General features: G+C 39.5%; 1 protein-coding gene across 1 annotated transcript in view; it reads right to left on the bottom strand.

Moving 5' to 3' along the window:
• Window positions 1-11,333: 11,333 nt before the first annotated feature.
• Window positions 11,334-23,780, bottom strand: part of PIP4K2A (phosphatidylinositol-5-phosphate 4-kinase type 2 alpha) — a 108,765-nt gene continuing 96,318 nt past the window's right edge. Inside the window, exons 7-10 of the mRNA XM_066316273.1 lie at window positions 20,407-20,520; window positions 16,682-16,925; window positions 15,473-15,576; window positions 11,334-13,643 (exon numbers count right to left, since the gene is read on the bottom strand). Of these exons, the coding sequence (XP_066172370.1) occupies window positions 13,563-13,643; window positions 15,473-15,576; window positions 16,682-16,925; window positions 20,407-20,520 (543 nt within the window). The 3' untranslated portion in view covers window positions 11,334-13,562. The remainder of the gene's footprint in view (window positions 13,644-15,472; window positions 15,577-16,681; window positions 16,926-20,406; window positions 20,521-23,780) is intronic.

Here is a 23,780-nt window from a genome sequence, read left to right as displayed (position 1 = left end):
AACTCAGCAGATTCTATGATTCTTCGCTGCTTGGAGTCAAACTGCAGCTGCAAGTGGTAGTGATTTCAGTCCATGCACCTTGCTGTACAGCATCTAGAGGAGGGGAGGAAGTTCTTCCCGGATTTGCTTCATGTTACGCTGTGGAACGGGGAGGTGTGTGTCTCATCAGTGTCCTTGTGTCTGTCGGGCCCAGCACACAGCGACACGGCGCCGTGTCCATCCAAACCGCGGGGCGAAGGCTGCCGTGTGCTGGGGTGCTCCAGACAGAAACTGCTACACTTCTGTTCTGCTCAGCCTGTGCAGTGAGCCTGAGCCTTCTGGGAAGTGTTGAATTCACCGTAAAGGTGCAATAAATTTAGCACTCAGAAAGTATTTCGGGCTGCCTGTAAATGTGTGAATCAGTTGTGCAGGCTGCTAATGGTGGGTCTGAAACTTCCAGGCAGGGTCAGACCTGTGGTGTGTGAATGTGCAGTCAGAATCACAGGGGTTGGCTTGGGAGGGGCTTGTGAAGACCAGCCAGTCCAACCCTGCTGTCATGGGAGATGTCACCTTCACTAGACCAGAGTGCCCTCTGGCCTGGCTGTGAACATTTCCAGGGATGGGGCACCCTCAGTTTCTCTAGATGGCATGGTCACCTCCCTCATTGTAAAAAAATTATGTTTTTGTTCCTAATCTAAACGTCCCCTCTTTAGATTAAAGCCATAACCACCGGCCCAGTTGATCTGGACAAATCCTCAGGAAATGCATTTCATTTCCAAATGACAAGTAGCTGGAAAAGGGGCCTTGTTTGGGAAAAGCTGGGCTGAGGCAGTCCAGCCCAGGTTGCTGCAGAGCTGGTCAGTGCCTTCTGACAATCAGGGACACATCAGCCTTGTCTTAGGTTTGTTGTCCCTTTAAGAGGGCAGTGAAAAGCCAGAAAAAAAATTAAAGTGGGCTTTCTTTCATTATGGCTTTGCACTGTCTTCATATAAGCTGCATGTGAGGCAGTGATGGAGTGGAGAATGTGGAGCTCCTGGAGACGAGGCATTTCAGTGAAACAAGTACAGGTATACGTCCAAGAAAGCAAAGTGTGCTTTGCCTTTTTCAATGAATCAGCTGAAGAATGGAATTTTTTTATTTATTTATTTTTTAATCCCATTGGGAACAATTTTTCTGCCTTGTCTTAAACCTGAAGGCTATTTTTAATTTTAAGAGGAATTTCTCTCTTGATGAGGTGATAACCTAAAATGGCACAGGAGGATCTAATGCAGCATGCTTTCATTCAAGGACTCTGTTTTCCAGTCAAGCCTAGCATTACAAGAAGGAAGCTTGAAAAGAAATCGTTAACTTTATAGATCCAAAATTGTTCACTTTTCTGCACATGTCTATTCATGGTTTTGAACATTACACTACAACTTACACGCCAAAGAAATAGCTGGATCCCATGCAGTCCTCCAGCTTATGTACATGCAGAATATTGCTGAATATGTAGAAATACACATAATTGCACGAAAAGCATCTTGGAGAATAAGCTAGGGAAAGCTGCCCCGCACAGGACAGGAGATTTGAGGATGGACTCCTAACAAAAAAATGAAGAAAATCATCGAATCATGGAATTGTTTAGGTTGGAAAAGAACTTTTAGATCATTGACTCAAACCATTAACACAGCACTGCTAAGTCCACCACAGAACCATGTCTCTTTAAGTGCCACATGTACATGTCACTTAAATACCTCCAGGGATGGGGAACTGTGAAAGACTGAACTGTTAAGAGACAATGTCTCAAAACCTTCCCCCATTTATGGAGTGTGTAAGGGCGCTTTGCTCAGATAGAGGTGAGCTTTTGGCTGTGTAATGGCTAAGTGAGATTTTCTCTGATAAGACAGAGTGAAAGCATGAGGGGCCATGAGTGAGATAGGAAACAGATCAGTGGAGACGGCTTGTGCCTCTCTCTCATCATGCTAAATTGTCCTTCCTTCACAAACTGCTGGGTTGTGGGGCTGCTCCTTCCTCCCTCCGGGAAGTAGGACACTGGCTGTGGCCTGAGGGTCTTCTCTCTGCCAATGGGCCATAATCGACTCAACTGCGCTGATGTGATGGGCAGCCGCGCTGTCTCAGAAGGCATCAAGAGCTCCCAAGTGTCCCATGATCAACACTATTGCATCAATCTCCCCACCTCAGGGGAGGTACCTGGACATTCCCACCTGAACCTGAGTGGATATAAATCCAAGAGATGGTGTGTTCCAGAGATTTTCCCCCACCATTTCTTTGGGACTTCCTCTCCCACCTGATGGATCTAGTCTGTGACCAAGACTACAAGCAGCTGAAACTTGTTGCAGGGCCTGTGGATGGCGAGATCTTCACTCTGGTCCTTTCTCTTTTATTTTGTGCTTCATGCTCTTGTCCTTTTTCTCTTTCTTTTCCCTTGGATGATGTTGCTCTATTACTGCAGATAATAAAACCAAAATGGCTATACACCTGCTTTCCTTTGCAACCAAAAAAATTTGTATTTTTCTACAATAAGCCCTACATATGGGTGTTCACCAACACCAAGCCTTCCATGTTGTTTCACTCTAACCTGCCCCGAGGGATCTATTAACAAGAACCTGGGAAACCTCACCTTCTGCAGTGGGCTGCAACAGGACTGCCCTGGGCAGCCCATTCCAGTGCTTGATAACCCTCTTGGTGAAAGTTTTCTTCCTATCAGCCAACACTTAAATCTCCCCTGCAGCAACTTCAGGACATTTCCTCTTGTACTATCACTTTTTACTTGGGAATAGAGACCAACTCCCACATTTTAAGTAGAAGTACCACAGGAGAACCATGACTAGGAATTGCAGGACTTGTCCCCGTTACTTATGGGATTTTTCATCTGCCTCTTCATCCTGGCTGGGAAGTCTGTAAACAGACTCCCATCTTGGTATCTGCCAGGTTCTTTACCATAAAGACTCAATCCTACTGGTACCATCATTAAGCCCCACACAATCAAAAGTACCCCAAATATACAGGGCTTGCCCGCCTTCTCTCCTTCCTCACACATCCATTCTGAAGAGTTTATAGCCATCCATTGCAGCTTTTCACCTGTGTGAGCCATCCCACCACACTTCTGTCATCCAAATATGTCACAGTTTTCCTGCTGCACAACAGCTTCCAGCTGCTCCTGTGTGTTGCATTGGTGCAGAGAGATTTGCACTGGTCACGAGGTTAAAACCCAAACAAAAGCCAGAGGGCAGAAGGAATGTCACCACGTTGGGAAATATGCCCTCACAGCTAATGCCGTTGCTGCAGATGGATTTTTCAGGCACAATAGCTGGTGGCTGTCCCAGAACCAGCACAATTGGTGCTTCTGCCCTACAAACATTCGATTGTGGGTGGCAAAACTGCTGCCTTAAAATCAAGTCAGGCCATGAACATCCTTTTTCTTTGCCCTTATTGTTTCTCTCTAGAGCGACTTCCAGGGCATTTTTAATAACGTTTCCTTGGGATATACACCAATGGTATCTATTTTTTTCATCTTTTTTTACCAGAACAGCATACTTCTTCATGTTTGCAGCCCCTACCCTTGCCCTGAGGACATGACAGTAGGCTATGAACTTCTGGAATCTAGGAACAGTCCCTTAACCACCATAAAAAGTTTAAAAAAAAAAGTCTCAATGAACCTTGGCATATTTTTCTAATTGATGTGAATGAGATGAAAGCGATAGCTGACTTCTGTGACCTCTGCAGGATAATTGTGTATGATGTGTTGCAAGAATAAAGGGGGTGTGCCATAGCTGCAAAAATGGGAATTGACACCATTCTGCTCTTTAACAACATTCATTGGTGTGTGACATCCAAGCACATTAACAGCTGTCACCCTTCATTTCTCCTCTGCTCACCTCCCACCTTCTTTGTTCATTTGCATGATGAAACTTGGTGTGTGAAACAGTTTGATGCTTACAATTGTTGAGACTCTTGTTCTAACTTATTTTCATAAATGTAACTGTAATTATTAGCCTGCTGGTACTCTTTCCATCTTTACCAGAGCAAGACAGCAGGAAAGTCAGCAGAACATCTGGGCAGGTTCTTCCATCTCTTGCAGTATTGGAACTTGGAGGAGGAGTGCTTTGACAAAGATCTACATTAGAGATAATATATTTATCAAAGGAATAGATTCTTCAGTGGTGCAAACTGACGTGTATTGTTAGTACTTAAATTGCTCTCCAAAGTTTTTTTCCAATAAAATTATTTTGAGTTGATTTTGTAGTATTTCTTCCTCAATCAAGAATGAGTAGTACTGAAAAAGTTTTGAGAAAAAACTGGCTTTCATATTATATTTGTGAAAGAAATATTGCTTCCATGTTTTTATTTCATGAAAGCTTTTGTGTCTGACTGTAAACTAAGCTTCTGTTGTGTCTTACACCTCATGGAAGGTTTTGTAGCAACTAAAGCTGAAAAGCATCATCTTACTACACCATTTCAGTCAACTTAGAAATGGTCACGCTTGTGTTTTAAATTATGTATTTAAGTATCTTTTGGAATTGAGAAGGTCTAACACAGACAGTGCAGGCTTGCTTTCCCTTCCCTTGGTTAGGGCAGAGAGTTCTCCTGTTGCATGGAGGAGCTGCATGGTACTAATTACACTGTAGGAAAACTAGCACACACTCTGTGTGCGTGCTGGAGCTGGATTTGTTCTGCTCTCATCTGGTCTGTGGGAATTTATTTGACAGTTGAAAGGATGCTTGAGCTGGCTGTTAAGTACTACAGGAGCATTAGGCAAACAGGACTGAGGATTCTGTTCAGGGGAAGGTCTGCTCAAACATCTGTCTTGCTAACTCATTATACTTAATATAGTCATATGCAGTAAACCTTTTGGTGAGAAGTTTGACTCTCCTTTTAAAGCTGCAGTTTTACAGCAAAGCTTTTAGTACAAGGAATAGTCAAATGTCTTATGCTGGTACAAAGCAGAATAACTTCAAGCATCACAAGGAAATACTGGGATATGGGCTAACAACATAAATACTTTTGCCAAGATGTATCTAGATCCATAGTAAGAAAGACTGGAAATACGAGTTTATGCTGGCACTGTTAAAATAGCAACACCTTTTAGTTTCACAGGGACTAATTTGTGTGAGTCATGGCTGATGAAAAGGTTATGCTTGAAGAACCCGGTTCAATAACTATTGAATTTAGATGGAGACTTTCCTGGGCTTTGGATCAAGTTATAATTTCCACCTCAAGTTATTTGTAAGCTAGAAAATATTCCAAATGCCTCTGGATTTCTTTTGATGTGTTGAATGCGTTCCAAAGCGAATAATGGTTTGAAGGAATAACATGTGCTTGACAGAGTGAACCTCAGAAATAGTACAACTTGCTTTTTACCACAGTAAATCTTTGCTATAGGAAACTCATAGCTAAAGTCAGACCTGATTGTGACTGCACAGGGGGCAGTGCAAAGGAAGTTGATGAGACCATTTTCTATTACTCTGATTAAAAACCAGAGCAGTGTACTCCAGGCTGTGAATTAATCTGCAAGGTAACATTTTGATTTGTGGAATAAACCAGAAGGGGCTAAAGCAGTTTTTGTGAGCAGCTTGCTTAAAAACCACACTAAGCTACATAGGAGGTCTGTTTAAAATTACTTTGTTTAGCAAAAAGCAACAATTAAGAGTTAGAAACAGTTTGGCTGTTGACATCTAAAATTTCCTAGCTGAGACTTCATGGCAATATCTATATTACATGATAGACCTAAAACCAAACATTGGTCAAACAATTCTGAAAAGTTCTGGGAATATGTTCGTATGGGATCCTTGCCTGGTTTCTTTGAACTATCTGAACTTTCCCACCTTTTATCTTCAGGAGATATGTGAAATTTAGCCCTCTGGTTATGCTTGGCTGTGAAATCATGTTTCTTGGAAATCATGTTTCAAGCCCTGTAACTCCCTGATGCAAACTCTCTTCTTTAGTTGCTCTGTGTAATGACAGAATGTATGCTTGGAAACATCACAAGCTGGAGTACATGGCCTTTCCTTCCAATCACTCCCAGACACAGCCTCTGTATTTATATGGGCTGTGGCTGCCTTGCAAAAGCTATGCCTGCCCTGGTGCCCACGAGGCCCAGCAAGCACAATTCTGTCTGAGCAGGGTCGCAGCAGGGTTTCTGTTCTACTCGCAGCTTGTGCAACTCATTTACTCCCTGACTTCAGTTACTCTGATCCTATTATGTCCCAGCTGCATTTTTCACACTGTCTGCCTATAAAGCATGGATTAATTTAAGCTGATAATTTTGATCTATAAAGCATTTAACAGCATAAAGCTTGGCTGTTTGAAGATCATCTTCAGCCTTCACCTTCTGGGTATCTGTGGTCGGCCACAGTTCACTGTGTAACGTTTCCCACCCTCTTGCTCTAAATTAGGGATGTATACTTGTCCTTACCAGGGTGCAACCTGCTTTGTTTCTCACCTGTTTGAAAAAGTTCATTTTTTAGTTTTAGTATGTAATGGAATTTGACTGGTAACCACAGCTCTGTAAATTCTTTCTCTTCTGTGAAGCCATATTTGTCAAGAACCCAACAAATGCTGTTTCAGTAATAATCTTGGTTCTTAATGTACAGTTGCTCAGTGGTCACATCGTGCCTTTGGAGAGGCTCTGGATAATGAGCCCTGTTCACCAGCACAAGGAAATATATGACAGCGGCTCTTCTCTGGATGTTTTTAAGCACTGAATCCCATTTTGGGAAAGCATTTTTTATGCTTCCTAGGATATTAGCTGTGATCTGCTCTTCCACTGCAGCATCATCCAATGAATTGATGAGACATGATACACCTTTCCCAAGAAGGCAAGTTAGAGCCCTGTTTGATAATTTAAAGGCTGAACTGAGGGTTCAAAGCTAACTCCCAACACTGCAGAAGAAGGGCTGCTTCACAGGGGACCTTGAGAGAATGACAGTCTTTTCACACCCATCTTCTCGTCTGAAGATACTGTTCCTTGCCCAAATGTGCCCATGAAGATAACTGTGTTACACCAGACAACTTGACACTCTGAACAAAGCCACAAGGTGTTTGTGGGGACTGTCTGATGAAGAGGCTGAGCTAAAACAGTGGGAGACACAGGCTACAGAGCACAAGGAAATGTTTCTGTCCAAAGAAAGTGTTTCCACAGACCGGTTTGGATCACAGAAACAGCTTGTTTCGATGATGGAAACGTTCTATGTAGCCATCTTCCTGCTCAGTCTTTTCTGTATCAGCATGCTATCACAGGATCCAAGTCCAGCAGTTTGTGTTTTATGAGGGTATCTTCTTGAACCTTTTACTGCATTGCTTTTAAATAGGCTGTGGGTTTAGGGTTTTTTTTAGAGTTGCTATCATCTGCTCTCTAGGCTGATCAGTTCTCTCTGATTCACTCTACTGCTCTACTTCCAATCTGACACCATAGCACTATTCCCATATTTCGGGTGAGAAGGTAATTACTGTAAAATTCTTTTATGGTGTCATCAATTTAGTAATTTATGTCTTTCGTTTTGCATCATAATTTTATGGTTGAGATTTTTCTCTGCTCTCATGTCCTCTGTGACCCCAGAGGAGATGCAGATAATGCCTAACCCAGGGAGTATGTTCTGTGTTCTTTGTATTTTGTTTCTTATTCTCAGCTTTCTTTACTGGCCTCAGTACTATCTCTTCCTTGCCACTTCAGAAAAGGTTTGTGCTCTCCTCTTACCCTAAACCCTTGTTACTGCAATCCACGGAACCCCACTAGTGACAGGTCACCAGTCTGAGGTCACCCCAGTCACTATAACTGTGCCCGACCCATGAGCCAGTTGCTCGCCCATCACGATGTGTTTATCCAGCTGTGAGCTGGACATCTTGTGCAGAAGGACAGCGCTGGAACTGACATCCAAAAAATCTCATTTTATCAACTGGCTCCCCTTGATCAACCAGCTGAGTTACCTCGTCACAAAAGATATTCACGTTTGGCAAGTAGGACTTTCCTCTCATGAAGCTGTGCTGGCTGTGCCCAGTCGCTGCGTTGTACAGAAATCACATTTTTCTCCCTCCAGACCAGGACCTCTAAAAGCACCATTGTGCTGCTGGGTCCAGTTTCAAGGCCACAAATGCACTCAGCTTTCTCTCTTTGAACTGAGTCATGCTGTCCCAATCTCCTGCACCCTGGAGTGAAAGAGCAGTCCAGCACAGAGTTGCTGCAGCTCGTGGCATGTGAAACACAACTTGCAAACTTCTGCTCCAGAGCCCAGGGTAATCAGATTGAACACTGTAATTCTTTCCACACAGGTCTTTGCTGACTGAAGCAGCAAAGCAGTATTGAGCAGGTGAGCATGCACATCACTGCTTAACTAAAAGCAGATGCTTTCCATTCTACCCTATGAAGAGATGATCATCATTGCACAGTACAATTTGATATTTTAATGCCTTAAGCACAAAGTTCTTGGTGCAGTTGATGTACAAATAGATTTCTATCTAAGGTTTACTTCTGAACTAAGAGAAATGAGTACAGACTTTAAAGGCAGAAAATGCTTTGTTTTGTTATGCAGTTCCACAGTGTGAAAGAAGATAGGGCCCTGACTCAGAGCATGAAGTTCAATTTAGCATTATGTGCCTGGTTAAAGTAGGCACTAATTAATCAGCTCTATCTGGCAGAAAGGACTCTTATGCATCACTTGAATCCAAGGTGCTGGGATAAACAGGCACACCTCAGGAACACAGGAGTTCCTCTTAACCAGAACCAAACACGACCCTGCTATCCTCAGGTGGTGGAAGACAAACTGGAATTGCTGTCAGCCCAGCCACTGGAGCCCAGCCTCCTCTCTGCCTTGGTACAACTCATGCGCTCTAGACATTAGAGTGACTGAGATATTTTTGTAACAAAATAGCTTTATACAGCCACTTAAAAATACATAAATTGGAAAAGAAACTAGAGTGCTTTGGCCTTGGGCAAGGTGAAATACCAGAGATGCAATGAGTTAAATTACCTTCCAGGCTTGTGTGGAAGTGCTAAACCTCTTCAAAACACATGATTCTTACACAAACACCATTTATTCCAACAGAACACACATTGCTAAATAAAATGAGTCACTATGAATGAATCAGATTGAGTTGGAACAAAGTAGAAGCTTTTTATAAGCTCAAAGCATATTGGGCAAAAACTAAAATGCCTACAAATATTCAGAGTACTGGGTAAGAATGAATTTATGCCACCTTGCAAGAACTATTTTTTCATCTTAATACTTATAGCCAAATCATTATTTGATTATCACTAAAGGGGATGAGACAGGAAGCTGTGAAAAGGGAATATGAGAAAGGCTAAGATCATGATATTGTTTACTTTGGGAAAAGAGAAAAACAGTATTTTATTGCAGTTACAGCAACAACTACAGCCGAGGATTAGCTGTGCTCATTTTGAAAGTGCACTTTGTGCTAACAGCAATTATGACAATTTTTTTAGTAGATGGTAAATGAATGGCTAGAAAATTCTCAAAACAGAAATTCAAGAAGCACCATTTAAACTTTTTTTAAAATTAGACATTACAGAAAATTGAATAGGCCATTCTGCCTTGCTCAAACTATTCTGATAATTTTGTTAAATAAGAGAGGGAATATTCAATTCAATTTAATAGTGCAAAAGCTAATATTTGCATTGTTCAGTACATAGAGGAAGGATCACATTAAGAGAAACTGGAAGAGGAAGAGAATAAACTGTTCTTAGGGTCCACTGCAGATAGAACAAATATTAATGAGGCTTAAAGTGAAGTAATGTAGTCAGGTAAGATTTTAGAAAAAAATCTTTGCAATGATAGAGCTAGTGAGGCATGGGAAGGGATAGCACAGGGAAGTCCTAGGATCACCCTCGCTGGAAAAGACTAACCCAATTTTCACCAATGTTTATTTACAGCTGAACTGCTCTGCGACAGACTATAACTACCTCTTCAAGTCGTCTCCAGACCTGTTTTTTAGCAGTTTTAATAAAGCAATTGTTAATTATTTCATCTCATTCAAAAGGCCTTTGTCACTTGGCATTGTAAGGGATATGCTGATTGCAGAAACAATTTCTGCCATAGAGAAATCAGGACAGACAGAGAGAAAACAGATTTCTCCTTGAAGTTAAGTGCTCTCTATTTTTGTATTTTTTTCCCCATTACATATATGAGTTTGAGAGAAACCAAATGGACAGCACATATAGAGAGCAGACACTGGATAAAGGCAGGCCTTGAGATCATCAGAATGTAATGGCCCCACTTGATGCAGAGACTTGCTAAGCAGGATTACTTTGGAAAAGAAGTATGCACAAGAGACAGAGCTGGAAATTCAGATTATACATTTAGGTTATATAGTTGACATAGGAAATTTACTGTTTCAAAATTTTTAAATTTAATTATTTCTTTTCTTTCAGCCCTTGCATTAATAAGCCAACCGGATCTCCTATGTGGAATATCATCACTGCATTCAGGAAAGATAACCTTTTCTTACACATTGCCATATACTCACTTCTGCTGAAGACAGGGTCCTGCAGCTGCTTGCTGCCACCGTGGCTAATGGCCCACGTAACTTGAGCAGCATTCCTTGAGCACCATGCTCACACTGAACTCCCAGCAGCTGAAGCAGCTATGTGAATTACATTATATTACTAGAGACATTATTAAGTGAGTAATTAAGAAGCTGAATCTCTCCACTCCTTATCATTTCACCTACTTTTAACAGAATAGCTCCCCAGCCACCTTGGGGTATATATCTACTTTATCACTAATTCAGTCATTCACAGGTAATACTGCTGAAAATACTGCTTTCCTACATCTGTGCAATTAAACTGGAAAAAAAAAAAAACCCTGAAAATGACAAATGTACTAAAAGAATTAAAAGTTACGTCAGAATAAGGACAAAAAGACACTTTTCTGCCATTTGCCCACAATATGCAGCACAGGCCGTATCACGCACTGAAAGCCCCAACAAAGTCTTGAAATTCTAGAACATAAATCCCTCCCTCTACCCATCAAAGTTTTGTACTTATTCCCAAATACTTCTTTTAAAATAATTGGTTTAGCATAAGATCACAGCTAGCAAAGTTCTATCAATTAACAATTGTGGATGATCTTCCTGTTTTGTTATTAATACTAGGATTTAGTGCACAGACTGGCCAATTACAAACCTCGGTATTCACTCTCAGATCCAGTCTCAGCCCAAAACCCCAGAGACTAAATGTTTCAAACCCCTTAAAGTAAGCATGGAAGAAGCATGTTAAAACCTAGTGGAAAAACTTCAAGTTTAAATTTTGTCTTATTTTTTTCCTTTGTGATACAGGCATTTAACATCCAAAACTCATCTGTAAGCAATCAAAGCCACAGGTGAAACACAAAAACAAAGGATTTACCTAGTGAGTTGTCAAAGTGCTTTATTTTATAAAGCCTTGCTCATGTTTGGAGTGTAATCTAAGAACTAACACACACAATAATGAGTCTTCCTTGCCCTGTCCAAATAAACAGTTTATCAACAAGAGTGAGTGACAAAAATGCTACACAGACAAAAAGAATGCTTTGCTGTAAATGTCTAAAATGGTCTAAAAATGTACACTCATTGGCTGCAATTAAATATGTACTCCAAGTACCTTATTTTTACTCCAGGATCTTCCTGTGGCCTCATACCTTCAGAAGCTTCAGAAAACGAAACTTGGGTGAGAACATAGACAACCAGGGTGTTCAGGGAGAGGACAAAATAAAAATCAAGCCACAGTACCAACTTATTTAAATACATACAATACAAAAGTATACACATACATTACAGTGCTGCAGATATTACTAAGTCAAATGTAACAAAAAACCCTGTGGGAAAGGTTGGGGGAAGGAAGAAAAATTAGTACACAGCAACAGGGATAGTATTGCCTTTGGCCACTGAAGAGACTGTAATTAAGGGGTTGCTGTTGTAGGGGCTCCTCTGAAGTGAACCACAACATAGGTTATACACAGTTGCAGGCTGAGCAGCACTGACATTAGTTATCCAGAAGGCATGCTGGCACTCCTGATCCCAGTTAGAAAGGATGAGAGGGAGGTTTGACTTCTCCTACATTGCCTACAAAATCTAACAATTTCAATAAAGAAATTTTAAAGGCACAGCTTTAGCACAGTGTATAAGTAGATAAACTTTTAAGCATATGTAAATTTGTCTCTTTCAAGCATGGAGTCTTTCAGGGAAAAATACAAGAGGAGAAGGAATACAATGTTGTTTAAAAATCTTAAACAAGTTAAACATGATCAGCACAGTTTCAGGCAATGTATTATACAATCAAAATTGAGCAAATGGTAGGACAGGTCATTTTGATGCTGAAAGACAACCTTGGGAAAAATCCCTCCAAAATATCCTTTCGCATTTTATTGTAAAAGAGTCTATCATGGACGTGAGCGAGACATTCATTTTAGTACACTACTGCACGTTACCTCTTGGAAGATGACAAACATTACTTCATTTGTACTGCAAAATAACTTTACATGTAAACTCAAAAGTCTTATATTGTACACGGCTCTGAAATTCAGAAATATCCCTGCTTTCCTAATAATGTAAACAGTAAAATTCAGGGTTCATTTTTCAAGGGATAATCTATAACAAAATACCGCTATTTCAACAGTACAACATAAGCATTTAAACTTCAATTTCCCAGTAAATTACAAGGGAATGGAATTTCTATCAATGTGCACATCTTTCAGGATGGGTAAAAGGTGGAGCTACTATTGCCCAAAACTATGCACTTCTTCACATAAGCTTTTTTTACATTTGTAACATTATTAGTTCTTATACTGCAAGAATGTAAAACAAATGAAAACTTCAGGTAACAAAGAGAAGTAAGCAAAGTTTTCCCTTAATGTAAGTTTACTATAGCAAAAATGTACACATAGCATGAATGATGTTAGCTCTTTGTAAGGTAAGAGATGCCAGCCCTCAGATGTCTGACAGGCTGACCTTCCTGATGCAATGTGCTGAAAAAGAAAACAAAACATGGGAGAGGGAGGAAAGGAAAAATCCCAACTGCTAGGAACCAAATGGGAAAAGCCTCCGGCACCAAGGGTTGTTGCAGCTGCATTTTTAAGGAGTGCCAGTGAGCAGGGTGTAAGTGTAACATTCGCAGTAAGGTCTTCCTTATTATCGCCATCATCATCAGGAGGAATACTGTTGCGTATCTTTTTTCAAAAAATAAACTGATCCACAGTTTACAATCTGATATCAATATTGTAGATTTAACATGCATTTACTCTTCCCCACCCCCACCCCACACCTCTTTGCTCATTTATTCCATTTCAGCTGGTAGCATCAGAGTATTACTGTCACAGTGCACTCTGAGTAAGCTGTTCTATTTATTTAAATTATTTAAATTTTTTTTTTTTTGCACACACAAAAGAGTCAGAAATAGCTAGAACTATGCTGGGAATATCAGGCAGCTGTTAAAGCGAGTACTCCACCCCACTTCAATCATCTTTGCCAGCAGATGTAAACAAAGGGGTTGCTTTCTGTAAGATGAGTGCTTCTCTGAGTTCCTTTTTTTCCCTACACTTGTAGCCACTGCTGCTGTCCCCAGGTCTTGTGTCTGTCCTATGTAACATGATAGGTTACGTCAAGATGTTGGCAATAAAGTCCAAGAAGCGCTTAGAATACTGTTCTGGATTAACGGTTGAAATTTCTGCACCAGCCTATACAGAGAATTGGGAGGAGAGAAGAAAGAAAGAAAGAAAGAATCAGTGTTTTATTTGATGCTTTTTGTCATTGGAGATGTTAATAAATTTCACGTGCAGTTTCAGAACCACAGATTAGAAACACAAATTGTAATGGCCCTCAAGTAGAATCTTACTGGCGCCTTTTTAGGCTTCACAGGAGGACACTGATAGTCAGTACTCACCCCTGTAACAGCTATCTTCCATTTCTGAAAAATGTTCTTTTTACTTTTCATGCCTCTCTTCACTTTAATTGTACTTCAGTCTTCTATATGAATTTTTACAGCACATTAGCCATGCTACCCCCACTGATTCACCAGCAGATTCTGGTCTCTTGAGCAGCAGTGCCTTCATACAAAGCAGACTGAATTGCCATACTTAGATCTGCCATGTCAACAGTTGTGTGCCATGTATTGTTACCTGAATGCTACACAGCCTGGTTTGAAGTACATGGTAAGAGTATCACACTTACAACATTTATGCATTTAAATCTGGACTCACTGAATTAGCCATACAATTGTTATTTCAATGAAGTCATGATTTCATTCATATTTTACTTAAGTTTTTCAGAGGTTTAGCCACATTTTTATTTATATTTTTCCTGCTTTACAAAAGAGGAAAGTTGCATGCATGCAATTACTGAATGAACCTCAATGTCACGTGGCTCAGGATGGAGCCAGAGAAATAAACAAAACGTTTATGATGTATGAATGTAATGTATGGATGTATGAAAGTAATACTCTGTAATAAGTTCTAATCGCAATCAGCTTCAATAATCATAGCTGTTACTCACAACAGATTTCTGTTATTTAAGCCAGAAGTGTGAGTTTTTAAAGTCTGCTACTTTCAAAGTTTAGTAATAATTGCTAGATAATGGCTGCATTTGGTCTGCATCAACTTTCAGCTGCCCAGAAATCAGAGAGTAATGACAGCATTGCTTTAAAGAGACAAAAAAATACTTCCTACAGGCCTTTGCAGGTTACATCATCCTCTATTGTAACTAAAAGGCCCAGAGCCCTTTGCTTATAATTTTCCACAATGCCCTGACCCTTTAGATACTTAAACACAGGAGAATTTTAGCCTCAAGAATGAAAATGCTCTTTTTAAGAAGTTTATGAAATTTGAATGTTACATCACCACAGGAGTGATGATAGATATAAATCATGGATAGATAGACATCATAAATCTGGAAGACTGGGCTGTTTCACCACGGTTCTTTGGTGTGTCCTGCTAAGCAGGAATTCCAGTCAAAATTAAATAATGGCAGTCAAACAGAAGTCTTCACTGAATAGTCTCTAATTATTTAATATGCAAATTATATTTTTATGCCTGATTTTGTAAATTTTACTTTTTTTCTGAAGAAGTCTTTTAGAGTGAGCCACATTATGTGCTGAAGAACTAACTTTCAGCAGGCTGTACCAAATAATGAAACCATCATTAGGGCCCTGCATCTGAAATTAGATTCATGACAGCTTTCATAAAGTGGTGAACAGCTCTGTATGCAAGAATAAGGTGCATCTCACAAATTTAAGCCAAAGTCTTAAAAAGCACCTCACTAGAGCTCTTTGTGGGTGAGAAAACTCTGCACACAGCTGAAAAAGGAGTTCCACTCTCAGTATGTAACGTGTAGCAGTTACTCTGTACATTTTAATTGCACATTAAACTTGAATAAAATTGAAAAAATTTCTGAAAAAAATTGAAAAATATTGTATTTCCATAGATTTACCGAACTGTCTCATATCAGGGCACTAAACAAAAATGCACAAATATAAACAGAGTAAGAGGAAGAAACCAACCCAGATACTTACCCCATGCTTTACCGTTTTTGCAGCATGGGCAGCTTTCTTTTTTGCATCATAATGAGTAAGAATGTCAATAATGGCCATGAAGTACACTTCCTTCCTGGGTGCATCTGCCAACAGCAAACACAGGGCAGTGAGAAGGACTTCTGAAACATCTGAATGAGTCCTCCTTCTAACAAAGGAGACTTGGTAAGACTCAATCAGCAGCTGAGACAGGTCAGTGTCAGTCGTAAGATGTGTAAAAACCACAAGCTCAAGCTGTCCTTAATTTAGAGTTTAACTGCACTCACATATAATGCAAAACTGCCTAAATGAGTGTAAAATAAAAAACTAGCATACACAAATAGGAATGATTGCTCAGTTGAAGTCATGTGGATTTCATCTTTGTGGAAAAACTATGAAGTTTTATATGAAAGGTAATGGTTCTGTGTAAACAAACAGAATCCCAGAATGAACTAGGTTGGAAAAGACCTTTGAGATCATCAAGTCCAACCTATGACCTTACACCTCCTCATCAACTAAAACACGGCCCTGAGTGCCATATCCAGTCTTTTTTTAAACACATCCTGGGATGGTGACTCCACCATGTCCCTGGGCAGACGATTACAGTGCCCAGTCACTCTTTTCCTGGTATCTAACCCAAATTTCCCCTGGTGCAGCTTAAGATCGTATTGTCTTTATGAATAAAACCATGTATTTATCCACGTCAATCTATAAACAAAAAGAAAAGGTAACTTTCCTGTCTTGAAGAGCCACAACTAACTAGTTATACTTAATTTTACACACTAACATTAAACTCAGTTTCAGGCTTCTTACACACTCCTTATGATAATTTTCTTAGCTGCAACACAGAAATTAGGTATGAGTGCACAAATTTTCAAAAACCAATCAAAAAATGAAATATAACTTGGAATGCTTCTTTTCTCCTTCTTTTTAGACTGTGTTTAACAGTGTTATCTGCCAGGAAAGACCAATTATAGATATTAGACTTCCTGAAAGGGATGAAAACCCCATGAATTAACTGCTGAAGAACTGGTGAACCAGAACAGCTAAGTGTTGTAGAAATCTTCTCATTTCTGCTGCAGCAAAGAGCAAATTTCCTTTTCCACAGAGTGAACTTCTGTTTGTCAGTTTACATTTGCCTTTACATGGCTGTGAGGACTTTAGGATTTTGATGCAAGCCACCTTAACACAAAAATATTTCTTACTGCTTACTTTCATGGGATTTTATTCCATAAACATCAATAGCTGGATCAAACTCCCCTGGAGCCAAAGGCAGTGAGCTGTTCAGTGTATTTCCTGGACTGTCTGGAGGGGTTCCAATGGGGTGGGTCCCATCACTTTCACCTTCCTCTTCTCCATCATTCTCTTCACACTCTATTTCTTCCTGTTCAGCTCTTTCAACATCATGAATTCCAACCAGCAAGCTGTAGTCCATGAGTTTTAACTGAGCAAGGAACTAGAAAGTGATAATAAGCATCTATCAATACTGCTGGAAAACATAAGCTCCACTTACAAACAGAACTTACACAAAGGTGTCACCAGTTGAGAAAAACTTCTAAGGCAGTTCTGAGAGAAAGCAAAAGGGAAGATTAAGTGATAAAGCTGGCAAAGAGATACTTGATTTTATTAAAATGTATTAGCAACACACAAATTGCTTGAAACTTATCCTGTAGCTCTCTTCCAAAAGCCTCAGGGAAAAAACATCTGTGAGCAGTAAAGACCAGTGTGCTTGCAAGATGACAACTGTTACTCCTGTCTCATGTTTTAGTTAAATTTCATAGAATTTATTCAGTTTCATAGAATGTCCTGGGTTGGAAGTAACCCCTAAGGATCAAGTCCAACCCTTGGCCCTGCTGTACAGAAACATCCCCGAGAGTCACACTATGTGCCTGAGAATATTGTCCAAATGCTTCTTGAACTCTGGCAGGCTTGGTGTTGTGGCACCATCCTCTCTGCCCTCCTCTGAACAGCTTTATATCTTCCTTACATGGTGCCCAGGACCACACACAGCACCTGGGGTGGGGACTGCTCTGTCACTGCTCAGTGTGCAGAGCAGCCTCTGTGCCTTCAGGTGTAGAGCACACTACGATCTCGTGCTGAACCCACCCTCTCAACCCCTTTTAACTCTTATTAAAGAATCATGAAAAAGTGTTCAAATATTCTTGCAGTGGAAAGCTGTTAAGTTTTACACCTCAAAGACATGAAAATGATACTGTATACTCTTCACAGTGACAGGATCATGATTCACATCATGAAAGCAAAACGTGTACGTGAATGAAAGGGTGGTTTTGAATAAAGAATAAGGACAGGAGATTTTAGGAAATTGAGAGGTGAATACACCATGTACAAACAAAGTGTTATTTTAGTTGAGAACAGGATAAGGAAGAAATAGAAGGATGCAAATAAGGAAGGTATAAAAGCAGGAAAATGGGATAAACAGCTCAAGGAGGTGAGTGATAGACAGGACAGAGCTGTGCTGCAGCTCAAAAGCAGTACTGTGATTTCAAACTCGTGAAGTCCATGCTTGTGGTATGCAGAGAAAGTGGCTGAAAATAAAAATCGCTTCAGTTTTTGTAAACTCTAAATGGTTGTAAAAAGGAAGTCAGAACAGACCAGGGAAGAAGGCATTTGAGCTAGACTTGGCACAGAGATAGCAATGGTGATAAAAAAGATATCTAGGTAATGAGAAACTCCAGTTTCTCAAAATCTGATTCTGAGAAAAGAGACAAGCTGGAGGCAACTGTAAATTTAAGTGCTAGAAGCAATATTGTGAGATTGAGAGGATACAGAAGAAGAAACTGTTTTTTAATTATTTCAGTATAATTTATTTCAATATATTTAATTTCAATAAAACAAGAGGGTCTTCACAAGACTGTAATGGATCTAAGTTTGAAGAGATGATGCACAACAATATACAAGACAAACAGACGAGACTAGCCAACAGCAATGGGGTGGAACAACTCCAGGCATATTATTCCCTACTTGGCAAATACAAGGAAAAAAAATCTACCAATAATAATACAGGACAGCATGAAAGGGAAGAGACTCAAGGGAAAAAACAGTGAGCTACAAACTAGAAGAGAATGGCTCTTGGAAAAAAGTGTACTGCTGCTAACAACAAGAAGACTTAGGGAGATCAACATAAGGAAAAAATCTAATTTTAAATGGAAAAAGATGTAGTTTTTCTCAGGACACCTGCAATGGAATACAGAGATGGGAAAATAGATAAGGGGACATCAAAACAGCAGCAATAATTTGTGTTTGAACAGAGGAAGGGGACATATGACATGATTAGGAGAGAAATAGAGATACAAAGCTTAATAAAAAAACAAGAACTTTGTATATAAAGCTATATAGCTCAGAATAGTACTCCATGATGTGTTTAACTCTACATACTACCTGATAAGATAATCATGTACTAAGTGTTGTGTGTTTCTTTTAATTGTAGTGAAATGTGAGCTCTTACACACTGGTTACGAAGCGTGTCTATCAGTTATCTAATAAGGGCAAAAGAACCAACAAAAGAAAAACACGGCTAAAGAATAGTTTGCCATTGTCAAAATGAGGAGCCAGATCACTTCACACTAGTGGATTACATGGATATTAAACAATTCTCTGTATAAACTTCAAACCCATAAAAACAACCTCTCAAGTCATAATCTGGAATCTACCATTACATTCCCAGTCTGGTACATGATATAGATCATACACAACCTACTTTTTGGGGTAAGAAAGTAGCTTCCACATTACTTTCACACACTTAAGATATTATCTGCAACCTACTTTCTGTAAAAGCAGTAGTCAGCAACAGCCGTACATGTTAAAAGACCACAAAATTTTAACCCAAATAAACTTATCTCTAGAGCAGTGACATCAGTAAAGCACAATATTTTAAATATAAAATAAACACACACTGATATTTCACAAAGTATTTATGTTTTCATCATCGTCACCACCATAAATTTCCCACTGTTACTATGATGGGAAATTAGATTTCCTCAGAAGCAAATTATCTGGTAAATTCTAAAGTAATAGTATTTTGTTTTATACAACTAATGAGATACAGATCTGAAGAATTCAGAAAGTCAATTCACAGAGCTCTTTTGATATAAATAGCTGAAAGACTTATTAAGTCTCAGACACATTTTGCTACCAAGTCTCTTCCAAATCTTCCTTTTCACTTGAAAACAGATTTTAGTCTTTGAAGCTGCAAAAATACCATGTTTAGGAAAAATATTTTAAATTATGCAAACTAAAGGCAAGTTGTATGAACAAGTTAGTCTGATACTTATTTTATTAGCTGAATAAAATCAGTAATAATATTTCATTAAATCGTACATTAACAATTTTCTATCAAGTATTTACTATATTCAGCCAAATAAATTACAAATTTATATGAAAGACTACATTAAGATAATGAGAATCCAATTGCTGTATTTAGATTACTGAAGCATTCTACTGTTGTGATACAAAGAATGATTTAAAACTGGATTACTAACATGAAACAAAAAGGGCATGTACAGCTGTGAGCAGGGGAGATGCCCCTCTTCTGTTATGGACTACAGTCTGTACTTGGCCTTAGCTCTGGTGCACCTCCACCTGTAAAATACAACTAACAATACTCACCTCTCTCTCGGGGGCATTTGGAAGTACTAGGCTTGTAAAGCATTTAAGTACTAAGCAGTACCATCATTTTAACATCACATCATCAAGGCAGGAACAATGTATGGCAACCAGCTATGGCAGCAAGCCATTTACCACATCAGCAAAGCAGTGATCAACTCCTGAAAGTTTAAATTGTGTTTCATTTAAAACAGTCAGTGTTTAGAGTTTTATAAACAAGAATTTTTATTAATGAATTACAAACATGATTTCCTGTGATATCCACAATTTGCCACACATTTTAATCACATGTAACTGAACAGGCATGTTCTTACCTCAACATCCTTTTTGAGTTTCTCAAGGAACATCTTTTTGTTATTCTCATCAATATGAATCTTTTGGCCATCATTAATAAAATCATTGTCTTTGAACGTCGGCAGCTCTTTGGCCTAAAACAAACCAAAATTCCTGTAAGAGCAGGATTGTAAAGAGGAGTGTGGTGAAAGCTGCTGGCCTGTTGCAGCCCCTGTGCCTGAGAAGGCAGCCCTGAGCTGCCTCTCCTCCATGGCACACAGCTCTCCATAACTGCACCCATGGAGCTCTTTCCTTAGCTCATCCCTCCTGGAAACTGCCTAGAAGGTATGTGTTAAGTGGGCAGCAAATGTAGCAGGACAAAATCTTCACTCAATACCAGATTTGCATTGAACACTGATTTGCATCGAGCTTCTTCCAAGGTGTCATTTGTCAAAGTGACTGGCAATAAGTGAAGTCCAAACACAATCTATACCTCACAACAAAGGGCCTGCATCAGGCCTTACAGAGGAAGTCAGACATTTTACATTGTGCATTTTGCACAACTACTGTGAATGTTTATAAATGCCTAATACCAAATAATTATTGGAAAGCATCACATGAATATCAATTATGAAATTCTGCTTAAAAGTTGCAAATGCCAGAGAAGACCATTACCGCTTCAATATGTAATTAAATATTCTTGATGTTGGAGTAACTTGATTACCTTCATCTTTAACTCCCCCATGAAGTGATTTGCAACACCTAAGATGGGCTCTGTTTTTAATGGGCAGTGACTGGAAGTTTACTCAAAAAACCTCAGTAAACCAACAAACAAAAGAGCAGTTCCCTCAGGACATTTGGTCAAGCAAGCTAGAAGTAATAGTATTTCCTGCAATCAGAGCTTTTTAAAAATTTGCCCAGTAAAAGCAATGAACAGCCTTTATTCCTGGTCCAGTTTTAATCAATAGTATGGAAGAACAGGTTTCCTTTACAAAGAAAATGTTACAGAACAACCAGTGCTGCAATTCCTATGAACTGTCAATAGCCAAGAACTAGTGAGTATCCTGTATAAAATAATTTCCCCTTAATCTGAAGGTCCTTCTGCTAGGAATAAAAGGCAGCTAACACCAGCCTACAGGAACATCCTCCATTAGTTTAACTAGTCAGACATTGCTTATAACCTTATTGGAGATGGTATTTTTCATAAAGTTTATTTTCTTCCTATGACACAGCAAGGAAAAGAATCTGAGAGCTTCTTTCCTCCGCTCCAATATGCCTATCTTGGAAAGCCAAGCACTAAAATGTGAGCACCGCAGCAGACTCCAAAAGGCCCTTATAGATCTCCACAATGGCCAAAAGTTCTTTTTGCTATTGGGCTGTGTGCACTGAGGTGGCCAAAATACTCAGTTCCCCAACTGTCTGAATTTATTTTTTGGGCCTGGAATTTGTGAATCGCTTGAGATTCCACATGGCGGCTTCTGTTTAAAAAAGCAATCCTTTTCTTCCAATAGCTACTCAAACCCAAAAAATTAGTAACATTGTAATAGTTACAAATCCATTATTAAATCCATGGCATCCTGATACCTATGAAGTTTGAAAAAAAAAAATAAAGTCCTAGTCTGCCTGCTCTGAATTATTACTGTCTTGCATCTAGAATATTCTGATACATTTAAATACCCTCTAATAGCGATCCTCTATTTATATTTTAAAAAATGGAAAACAAACACCCAAGCAGCTGAGATGGAGCTATAACCATCCATCTGTCCCAGACTCCACTTCCAAGGAGGAGTTGGTCAGCAGCGCTCTCCTGCTTTACTCAAAAACAATGCTGGGCATGTTTTGAAGCTCTCAATGAATTTGTTTACCACAACATGACTGCACAGTATGCATTGATTTTCTTTCTGGCCTACTCAGTAAGAGTTTTAGGACACAAACGAGCAGGGGTAACATCAGATAAGCATTCCAGGCTAACAGCTGTAGAGATTACCATACTCAATTGAGCACAGAGTCCCATGGACAGGGCTAATTCTGCAGAGGCGGGACTGTGGATCCAGGGATGTTGCCAACACTGGAGGATGGAATCCAGTGCGTGGGATGCTTAAGAATGGAGAGGAGATTTGGATGAAATAATTTAAGATGAAGCAATAATGAAAAGAATGCAGGAAACCAAGCTTCCTTTTTAGCCCAATATTACTAAAAAAAAAAAAAAATCCCCAGATTATTTTTCCACCTAGTATATCCAAATTATTGATTAAATGAGGCAGAGGTTAAAGCGAAACAAACCCATTAACAGAGAAACTCCCCCCTACTAGTGCTGTTTAAAGCTGGGGGTGAGCAGAGAGGGAGGATATGTTTGTGGTTAAGATGCTGAGATGCTTGTTTGCCTCCAGGCTCTGCCGCAGGCTTCCCGCAGAGCACAGCCCCAGTCACACTGGCGGGGGTGTGAGGGGAAGCTGCCTCGCCACTGAGGACAGTCCTACCGTAGTAAAAATAAACTTAGATTACAAGAACTGTCTTTTTTGGGAGATGCTAGGGCTGGTAAGCCAGTTGTGCAGGTGCCATGCTTCACTTTAACCTTGTCTCTGATCTATTTTTAATAAAAGTGAGCTAGCAAAACTGACAGTGCTGCAGTTCTTGCCTGTCATCACAAGACTCAAGGGGTACTCCCAAGGACATTCTGGGCAGTGAGTCAGCACTCCCAAAAAGCCAGAGTCTTCACTGCCTTGTATGCAGGTTCCCCCAGTCCACAATCTGAGTATTTATCTGAGATAATTTTTATTCACCCAAATACCCACAGTTGTAAAGACTTGGCAAGTGTAGAACCATGTAAGTTAAAAGCCAGTTCTGAAGCAAGTGAAGAAAAAGGATGAAGTAAAAGCAGTGGATCCCATCTAAGCAACTGAAGCTAAAAACCTCTGTGCCAGTGGTTGCCCTCACTACATTATTTACATGATGCCTCCCAGCCTATTCTTTTCCCTCTTTCTAGATGTTACTATACAAAGCTTTTCCTTTTTGGTGTACTAGGCAATATTATTCTCTCAATTTATTTAAAGCTGAGCAGTCCTGGGGTACTGTTGTAGTCCCACATATTACCAATGATAGCTGCTGGCAGAAGTGATTCCAATAGTAGTACTTTAACTGAAATTTGTCTTAAAATTAATCTGTGAATTTAAGAATCAAAATCTGTGAAATATTCAACAGGAGGGGCTCTTGTAGTTATGCTAAATTAATAACACATTCATTCATGCTGAAAAATCCCACTATGTTAATTTCTTACATGCTGAAATAAACACAAATAGAATCACATTGTGGCAGTTTAGAACATTGTCTGAATGAAAAAAAATTGAGACTTTGCTTCAATGAAATAATTGATATAGTTAATTTTTTATGATGTCTCAAATATTTCCAACAAAGC

The sequence above is a fragment of the Sylvia atricapilla genome, chromosome 1 (assembly GCF_009819655.1).
Source record: "Sylvia atricapilla isolate bSylAtr1 chromosome 1, bSylAtr1.pri, whole genome shotgun sequence".
Lineage (NCBI taxonomy): Eukaryota > Metazoa > Chordata > Aves > Passeriformes > Sylviidae > Sylvia > Sylvia atricapilla.
The sequence above is the reverse complement of the archived record's forward strand: the minus strand, read 5'-3'. Positions and strand labels throughout refer to the sequence as shown.